At 55.7% G+C, this 10,037-nt stretch overlaps 1 protein-coding gene across 1 annotated transcript; it reads right to left on the bottom strand.

Moving 5' to 3' along the window:
* Nucleotides 1–1,227: 1,227 nt before the first annotated feature.
* On the bottom strand, nucleotides 1,228–2,565 carry LOC121277791 (putative protein CRIPAK). The gene has a single exon (XM_041187428.1). The coding sequence runs from the start codon at nucleotides 2,563–2,565 to the stop codon at nucleotides 1,228–1,230; it is 1,338 nt and encodes a 445-aa protein (XP_041043362.1).
* Between the last annotated feature and the right edge of the window lie 7,472 nt (nucleotides 2,566–10,037).

Raw genomic sequence — 10,037 nt, 5'->3', positions numbered from 1 at the left:
GAAGACAGCTTGAATTCACGTGGTGACCCAGGGCAGAGGAACATCAGAAGGAGAGCTTGAAACCTTGGAGGTGAACCCTTGTGGAAGGCATCTGAGAGAAAGCGTCAGTTTGGGAGAAGATTCCAAGGCGAGGTATTGGAGAGTGGAGATTGGAAACCCTCATATGAAATATGGAGTGCAGTGAGACCAATTGGCTGATGGTGTGGCAAGCGTCTGAGAGGGAGCTGAGAAGAGATCCATAGCATCTGTCTGGGGTGGCCTCTGTAACTTGGTTTCAGAGTTTGGTGTGCACGATCACTGGTTGCCTATTGGTTCACATGGACTGTGTATTTACTGTGAACATTAAAGTATAAGGTAACTTTTGTACCTTGTGTTATCCTTACAAATCTGTATATATCTGTAAAGGTATAGTTGTGGGTGAAGGAGTATTGTAATATAGTTCATCTTTTCTTGAATAAATGTTTTATTCTTTTGTTAAAAATTCATCAGCTGACTCCTGGGACTTTGCTCAATAGCTCTCTCCATGTATCTAAACAAACAAACAAAGTCAGGATCGGTCAGGCTGGGTTCCACCCTGAGATCAGGCTTGTCCGGGGGTAATCTCAGCTGTGAGATTATAGTTTAGGTACCCTTATAGGTTAAGGTACATGTTTATGAACATATGTGAACAGGCTGATTACTTTCCATTGGCTTTGTGTTCGTAGAAATGATGTGTTTTTGAAAAAGTGGTTACGGTTGGGGATGAAGTCTGCAGGGAGTGGTGCATGTATAAGGCATTGGATGTGATTGCAAGGTCTCTGGATACATTGTTTGCACCCAGTCATGAGTGTTAGGGTCATAGTCCCCCTTGGATTGCACCATGAAAGGGAGATAGTGCAGAGGCAGTGCATAAGAATAAAGGTCGCTCACAGAGGGAGGAGGTGGAGAAAGGAGAGAAGCGGCAAAATATGCCAATCGTTGGGTGAATGTCTCAATGTCATCGCGCACTCATGTAATATTTCAGCCGGCAGGGTGCCCGCAAGAGTCGGCAGGTATACGCAGGAGTCGGCAGGTGCCCGCAGGTGTCGGCAGGTATACGCAGGAGTCGGCAGGGTGCCCGCAGGAGTCGGTAGGGTGCCCGCAGGAGTCGGCAGGATGCCCGCAGGAGTCGGCAGGTGCACGTAGGAGTCGGCAAGTGCACGCAGGAGTCGGCAGGTAGACGCAGGAGTCGGCAGGTGCACGTAGGAGTCAGCAGGGTGTACGCAGGAGTTGGCAGGTGCACGCAGGAGTCGGCAGGGTGTACGCAGGAGTCGGCAGGTATACGCAGAAGTCGGCAGGGTGTACGCAGGAGTCGGCAGGTGCACGCAGGAGTCGGCAGGGTGTACGCAGGAGTCGGCAGGTATATGCAGGAGTCGGCAGGGTGTACGCAGGAGCCGGCAGGTATATGCAGGAGTCGGCAGGGTGTACGCAGGAGTCAGCAGGTATACGCAGGAGTCGGCAGGGTGGCTGCAGGAGTCGGCAGGTGCCCGCAGGAGTCGGCAGGGTGCCCGCAGGAGTCGGCAGGGGGCCCGCAGGAGTCGGCAGGTGCACGCAGGAGTCGGCAGGGTGCCCGCAGGAGTCGGCAGGTGCACGTAGGAGTCGGCAGGTGCCCGCAGGAGTCGGCAGTTGCCCGCAGGAGTCGGCAGGTGCCCGTAGGAGTCGGCAGGTGCACGTAGGAGTCAGCAGGGTGTACGCAGGAGTCGGCAGGTATACGGAGAAGTCGGCAGGGTGTACGCAGGAGTCGGCAGGTGCACGCAGGAATCGGCAGGGTGTACGCAGGAGTCGGCAGGTGCACGCAGGAGTTGGCAGGGTGTACGCAGGAGTCGGCAGGTGCACGCAGGAGTCGGCAGGGTGTACGCAGGAGTCGGCAGGTGCACGCAGGAGTCGGCAGGTGCACGCAGGAGTCGGCAGGTGCACGCAGGAGTTGGCAGGGTGTACGCAGGAGTCGGCAGGTATACGCAGGAGTCGGCAGGGTGTACGCAGGAGTCGGCAGGTATACGCAGGAGTCGGCAGGGGACCTGCAGGAGTCGGCAGGTGCACGCAGGAGTTGGCAGGGTGCCCGCAGGAGTCGGCAGGTGCACGTAGGAGCCGGCAGGTGCATGCAGGAGTCGGCAGGTGCCCGCAGGAGTCAGCAGGTGCACGTAGGAGTCGGCAGGTGCATGCAGGAGTCGGCAGGTGCCCGCAGGAGTCGGCAGGTGCCCGCAGGAGTCGGCAGGTGCACGCAAGAGTCGGCAGGGTGCCCGCAGGAGTCGGCAGGTGCCCGCAGGTGTCGGCAGGGGCCTTCAGGAGTCGGCAGGTGCACGTAGGAGTCGGCAGGAGCCCGCAGGAGTCGGCAGGGTGCCCGCAGGAGTCGGCAGGTGCACGCAGGAGTTGGCAGGGTGTACGCAGGAGTCGGCAGGTATACGCAGGAGTCGGCAGGGTGTACGCAGGAGTCGGCAGGTATACGCAGGAGTCGGCAGGGGACCTGCAGGAGTCGGCAGGTGCACGCAGGAGTTGGCAGGGTGCCCGCAGGAGTCGGCAGGTGCACGTAGGAGCCGGCAGGTGCATGCAGGAGTCGGCAGGTGCCCGCAGGAGTCAGCAGGTGCACGTAGGAGTCGGCAGGTGCATGCAGGAGTCGGCAGGTGCCCGCAGGAGTCGGCAGGTGCCCGCAGGAGTCGGCAGGTGCACGCAAGAGTCGGCAGGGTGCCCGCAGGAGTCGGCAGGTGCCCGCAGGTGTCGGCAGGGGCCTTCAGGAGTCGGCAGGTGCACGTAGGAGTCGGCAGGTGCACGTAGGAGTCGGCAGGAGCCCGCAGGAGTCGGCAGGGTGCCCGCAGGAGTCGGCAGTTGCCCGCAGGAGTCGGCAGGTGCCCGCAGGAGTCGGCAGGTGCACGTAGGAGTCAGCAGGGTGCACGCAAGAGTCGGCAGGTGCACGCAAGAGTCGGCAGGGTGCCCGCAGGAGTCGGCAGGTGCCCGCAGGTGTCGGCAGGGGCCTTCAGGAGTCGGCAGGTGCACGTAGGAGTCGGCAGGAGCCCGCAGGAGTCGGCAGGGTGCCCGCAGGAGTCGGCAGTTGCCCGCAGGAGTCGGCAGGTGCCCGCAGGAGTCGGCAGGTGCACGTAGGAGTCAGCAGGGTGTACGCAGGAGTCGGCAGGTGCACGTAGGAGTCAGCAGGGTGTACGCAGGAGTCGGCAGGTATACGCAGAAGTCGGCAGGGTGTACGCAGAAGTCGGCAGGTATACGCAGAAGTCGGCAGGGTGTACGCAGAAGTCGGCAGGGTGTACGCAGGAGTCGGCAGGGTGTACGCAGGAGTCGGCAGGTGCACACAGGAGTCGGCAGGGTGTACGCAGGAGTCGGCAGGTATACGCAGGAGTCGGAAGGGTGTACGCAGGAGTCGGCAGGTATACGCAGGAGTCGGCAGGGTGTACGCAGGAGTCGGCAGGTATACGCAGGAGTCGGCAGGGTGCCCGCAGGAGTCGGCAGGGGGCCCGCAGGAGTCGGCAGATGCACGCAGGAGTCGGCAGGGTGCCCGCAGGAGTCGGCAGGTGCACGTAGGAGTCGGCAGGTGCCCGCAGGAGTCAGCAGGTGCCCGCAGGAGTCGGCAGGTGCACGCAGGAGTCGGCAGGGTGCCCGCAGGAGTCAGCAGGTGCCCGCAGGTGTCGGCAGGGGCCTTCAGGAGTCGGCAGGTGCACGTAAGAGTCGGCAGGTGCACGTAAGAATCGGCAGGAGCCCGCAGGAGTCGGCAGGGTGCCCGCAGGAGTCGGTAGGGTGCACGCAGGAGTCGGCAAGTGCCCGCAGGAGTCGGCAGGAGTCGGCAGGGTGCCCGTAGGAGTCGGCAGGGTGTACGCAGGAGTCGGCAGGGTGCCCGCAGGAGTCGGCAGGTGCACGCAGGAGTCGGCAGGCGCACGCAGGAGTCGGCAGGGTGTACGCAGGAGTCGGCAGGGTGTACGCAGGAGTCGGCAGGGTGCCCGCAGGCGTCGGCAGGGTGCCCGCAGGCGTCGGCAGGGTGCCCGCAGGAGTCGGCAGGGTGTACGCAGGAGTCGGCAGGGTGCACGTAGGAATCGGCAGGGTGCACGCAGGAGTCGGCAGGTGCACGCAGGAGTCAGCAAGGTGCCCGCAGGAGTCGGCAGGTGCCCACAGGAGTCGGCAGGTGCACGCAGGAGTCGGCAGGTGCACGTAGGAGTCGGCAGGGTGTACGCAGGAGTCGGCAGGTGCACGCAGGAGTCGGCAGGTGCACGCAGGAGTCGGCAGGTGCCCGCAGGAGTCGGCAGGTATACGCAGGAGTCGGCAGAGTGCCCGCAGGAGTCGGCAGGTGCACGCAGGAGTCGGCAGGTGCACGTAGTAGTCGGCAGGGTGTACGCAGGAGTCGGCAGGGTGTACGCAGGAGTCGGCAGGTGCACGCAGGAGTCGGCAGGTGCACGCAGGAGTCGGCAGGTATACGCAGGAGTCGGCAGGGTGCCCACAGGAGTCGGCAGGTGCACACAGGAGTCGGCAGGGTGTACGCAGGAGTTGGCAGGTGCACGCAGGAGTCGGCAGGTGCACGTAGGAGTCGGCAGGTGCACACAGGAGTCGGCAGGTGCACGCAGGGTAGGCAGGTGTACGCAGGAGTCGGCAGGGTGTACGCAGGAGTCGGCAGGTGCACGCAGGAGTTGGCAGGGTGTACGCAGGAGTCGGCAGGGTGCCCGCAGGAGTCGGCAGTTGCACGCAGGAGTCGGCAGGGTGCCCGCCAACAATTAACCGGCCTATTAAGGCCATTAAAGTTCTAATTAAATAAAATGTTTTGAAGGCATAAAGGCCAAGCGGCCTTTGGAGTTTTTGCAAAACCTCATCCATAGGTGATCAGTGATTTAAAAAAAATAAAAATTTTTTAAGCTAATTTATAACATGTCATTGCTCATGTGACATGAGGGGACATGTTACTAACACTTTTAAGTTCTTTATTTTTTACTTTCGAAAAGCTTCAGCTTTTATTGCGTGCACTCCTGTGCATGCACAGGTTCCGATGTCACCCACCTCCCCCACCGCACACAGGCAACTCTGCAGTGTGTGATTCCTGCTGCCTGGTCATTAATTGGCTAGCCAGTGTGAAATGGCGTTGTGGCCCCATTCACAGCCATTCCTATTCACCCCCCCCCCCCCCCCCCCCCCCCGCCCCCCCCGCCGAACCCGCCCAACAACTGGAAAATCCTAGCCAAGGAGTTTTCCTCGAGTACTTCTCTTGCTTCCACTTGAGTCATGTGGAGTGTGTGCATCACCTGCAATTCATGAAGGAGGAGCTCACAGAACCCTGTCACTTCTTGTCATCAGTCCCGCAGCGTTTGAGGAGGACAAGGACAGTGCTGCTAGTGCCTGTGACGATGCCTGCGAATGCTGCATTTCTGCACATCAGGATCAGACAGAGACCTCAGTCATGGGGAAGGCACAATGGTGGCCACTTAAGTATTTAATTCCCTTGGGCTTCCCCCATGGAACTGATGGCAGTTCCTCACTGGTTTTCCAACCACTGAGTGTGCCCCCAGTCATTTCAACAGAATCCCAGCGCTGCACCAGCCCACTGTACCATTAGTCTTTCAGCCACCACACCAAGCTAGAAGGTGGCTGCTGGGGGCCAATGGGGGTTGGTTGACCTCATTTCTCCCTTCTATAGTCCAACCACATATAGTCAATAAGCATATAAGGAGAGACATACTTTCATGAGAAACATCATCGAGCAGATGATTAGGATGCTGAAGCAATGGCTCAGATGCCTTAACAGCTTGGAGGAGCCCTTCAGTGCTCACCAGAACAGGTCTCCTGACTCGTGGTGGTCTGCTGAATGCTCTGCAACCTGACCATCATGAGGGCACAACCCTTACCACCAGAGATACAGCAGGCAGCTCAGGAGCAGGAGGAGGAGGAGGAAAGGAGGAGGGAGCCGGCAGACCCATGTTCCAAATGGGCTGTCCATAAGAGTCTCATTTGACTCTGGTTCCTGTGAATACAACTCCAGATGTCCATTGTACAATTGTCCCACACATTACCATCCCTCACAGACAATCACAGTGTCCTCCTTGGCTACAATTCTGAAATAAAAACCAATGCAAAACAACAATTCCATACTATACCCAACAAAATGCCCAATGCACCTACAATACTCAACTAATCATATGTTTTTATTTCCTTAGGGCCTGTGTTGTATGTGCCTTTGACTATTCTAGGGCTCCTATGTGGTACTCCCCCAGTGGCTGCAGCATAACTGGTGCAAAGCTGCTGACTTACAGTGGCGGAAAGAGTAGATGGTCCTGCAAGATGACCTCGAGATGACTTATAAGTGCACCACCTTGGCGTAGGTGACAGCAGTCTGGACTGCCTGGCTGACGGGTAACAGTAGGGGCATTGGTGGAGTGGCATTGGTGAAAGCATGGAAGCTGTCAATCTGAGAAAAGACAGCAGATCTGTGCAGCATGGAGCCAGTTCCCAGGGGCATTGCCTCAATAACCTTAGTAATCTATTGGAAGACAGATTGCTGGACTGCTGCAACATTTTGCAAAGCCCTTTAAGCGCTGGTATTTGCAGCTCTGATGACAGCAGACTGAGCCAGCACGGCACCAAGCTGACATGTCCTGACCTGAATCTGAATTCCACTGTGGCACTGAGACATTGGGTGGCCTCTGTTCGTGCCGCAATGAAAGCTGGGGCATCGGTTGTCACACGTTATACCACAGTCTGGACCACAAATGCTCTCATGGTGTTGGCCACCATTTGCATGTTGGACAGGATGGGATCCAAACGCTGCGCAAAGCCCTGTGCCAAGTTGGATCCAGACTCCTCGATGCTCTTTGACAAAGACAGCAGGCTTTCTGGCAAAGCTGCCAATTCACCAAGCGGTTCTATATGCATTTCGATCAGCCTTTTTCTATACACCACCCAGTCTGAGTTTGAGTCTTGTCGTTGCCCAAGGAGCTGGCACCCGTGCTATCCTTTCCGTCCTGGCTTGGCTACATCTCACACATGCCTGGAGGCTCACCACCTGCAGATTCCAGCCTTTTGCTACCCTCTCAAGTTGGCACAGTGCCAATATCTGAGCTGGTGGCTGCAAGTGAGACTGAGCGAAGGTGTTTCTTCTTCATCAGCCTCTTCTTCTATGACTTCAGCCTCCCACGCCACTGCCTGGCCAGGCAGCTGTTCTTGGATGCCTGGAAGCATAAAGACACCTGGGTAGTGTTGGAGTAAAGAAAGGGCCGAAGAAAGTGGTACAAGGTTATACAACCCTGCAGCTTGTAAATTGTAACAGGTTGCAGGATGTGAGAAGGTGGCTTAGTTAGGAACATACACTTATCCTCAATGGTTTTGTTGATCATTGAAAATCATTGACCAATGATTTTCAGCATTCTCACCTACATGGGGGTGAGGACATGTAACAGTTCTCGCTCCCCCTGAGCTTGGGTGTTTCTGTATCCAATTAAGTAACACCTCGTCCTGCAAGAGTCAGAAGTATGTCAGTGAGTGTGGCGCAATGTGTATGGGTGATATATCTGCCACAGTTGAATAGCTGACAGTGTGTGCAAGCTGTGAGGTGTGAGTGTGCACCTTTCAGTATGGCTAGGTGTGTGGTGAGATAAGCCTATGGAAACTGGTGTGAGTTAGAGATTACTGGTAGGTGGTGGATAGAGCAGTATGTGTGGCCTGTAGTTTACTTGTAAGGAAATGGCATATGAACATGTATTCACTGACTTTGACCACTCCTGTGAGGTCATTGAACTTCTCATGGCACAGTACCAGGTCCTCAGGAGAAGAATGCTGGCATTGACTTTGATGGCTGTCTGCTCCCTCTGCTAGAGGACATTCTGGCCACATAAGGGAAGAGGGCTTCTTCCTTCCTCTGCACCTCCTGCACCAAGGTCTCCCACGCTGCATTGGAGAGTCTTAGCGTATGCTCTCTGGCAAGATGCGCCAATTTTCCAGGTTCATCAAGCTCTTCTCCTTCACCTTTCCAGCCCCTGCTGCAGGAGGCTCGCATCTTGCATTTAAGAGGTGTTAGCCTCGTACAAACTTGGCTCCCCCTACCGAGGCATGCAGCTGCTTAACAGTGCATACAGTACTGAGCTACATGGCACAATCCTTACAATCAACAGGTGGCATAAAGGTTGCATGCTGCCTGCTTTGCTTTGTATGGCCATGGGTTAATCGCGTTGAATCACGACTCCTGCGCTCATTTTCAGGACAATGGAACTTTGCCTCCCACAAGGAATTTTGGAACCTTCAAAGGTCGACTTATATGCCGTGATCTACGGTACTGAAAAAAAGAAATTAATAGAAAAATGACCTTTTGCTTTATATCCACAAGTTAAGGATTGAGCTGACCTTTAAGATTTTTCTTTCTATTAGTTTGGCAACCCCATACATGCATTATTACTGTCATTGTATTGATAGCAGCTGAAGTTGTGTGTAATCTCCATTCCAGTGAATGGGAATCTGAGCAGTATGTAGTGCATTTCTTGTTTCTCAGTCTCTAACAGAGAGGCATGCCATGAGTACCATACATTTCACAGCCCTCATATTGGAGCTGTCTTAAAATACACTCGAGAGATGCTGTAATCAAGGTCATTTTTTTGTTTTTTTTTAAGGTACAGTAAATGACGACAGATAAGTTGACAATTGAAGGTTTGAAAAATCCTTCCAAAATGGGGGTTGACTTATACCCCAAGGCCAGAATTTTCCCGTCGGCGTGCAGGGGGCAGTCCCCACATGCTGACGCGTAAAATGAAGGGCGGTGATGTTGGGCGAGCGTCCTGAAGTCACCGCATGCCATTGCGATATTTAGGTGGGCGGGCGTGTGATGTTCTCAGATGCGCGCCCGCCATTAATTATTCATGTAGTTAAGGCTCTTGAGGCAGCAATTGACTACAATTTTTCAGGGCCCGTGTGATCTTCAGGATGTCAAATGGGCGCAACGGGCAGGCGGGTAGGAGACATTTGTATAAACCTCATCCACAGGCGGGATAAGAGGGGTGAGTGGAGTCGCGAATGTGATCTGTCAAATGTATAAAAGTGAAAGTTACTGATACTTGCCTGTGAGGGTTTTGAAACTCACACCAGCTATTTGGACAGAGTAAAAGCTTTCAGGTCAAGACTCGACAGTAAAGATTATTTTTGGGGCCTGCAGCTTTCAGGAAGCCTGCCCTTAGCCTGGGAATGGGAGTTGTGCTCTCCACTAGAGGCACCTCCTCTGAGGAGGAAGGGAGGGCCAAAAGGGGAGGAGGCCAGGAGTCCACATTCAGCCTCCAGAGGAGCCACGTTTGGGAGGAGAGGTGCAGGCCCAAGGGGCGGAGGGCCAACAGGAAGTCCAAGGTGGAAGGAGCTGCAGAAGACGCCACTATCCTGCTGTCAGGGTTTACAGATGGTGAAGTAGCTGCCTCAATATGACAGAGGTCTAGTGCGAAGGAGGCTCTGTCCCTCAAGGGAGACAGTCAACTATATCTGTCAGATGATAGGCCCTGAGATCGGCGCAAACTCTGTGGGCGGACACCCCATGCCAGTGGCTCTAAAGGTCACAGCTGCCCTCAACTTCTATGTCTCCAGCTCTTTCCAGGGCCCGGTGGTGATCTTTGTGGTGTCTCCCAATCAGCTGTCCACACTTGTATCAAGCAGGTTACAGATGCTCTGTTCAGGTGTGCATTGACTTTTATCCACTACCGTTGGGACCAGACAAGCCAAACACAGTGAACCAGAGGCTTCACAGCCATTGCTGGCTTCCCCCGCATCCAGGGTGCTATAGACTGTACACATGTGGCCATCAAGGCACCAACGGGTGAGCCCGGTGCCTTCGTCAACAGGAAGGGCTTCCACTCCATGAACATGCAGATAGTGTGTGACCACAGGATGCAGATTCTACAAGTCTGTGCAAGGTACCCAGGCAGCTCCCATGACACCTACATCCTCAGACACTCCCAGGTGCCGGGGCTCTTCAGTGCTCCAGCCCGGCTGGATGGATGGCTGCTGGGTGACAAGGGCTATCCCCTCAGAAGGTGGCTCATGACACTCTCTGCCATCCAAGAACAGAAGCT

Source organism: Carcharodon carcharias, chromosome 5 (assembly GCF_017639515.1).
Source record: "Carcharodon carcharias isolate sCarCar2 chromosome 5, sCarCar2.pri, whole genome shotgun sequence".
In the NCBI taxonomy this organism is placed as follows: Eukaryota; Metazoa; Chordata; class Chondrichthyes; order Lamniformes; family Lamnidae; genus Carcharodon; species Carcharodon carcharias.
Note: the sequence above shows the minus strand (reverse complement) of the source record. Positions and strands in the feature narration are given on the sequence as shown.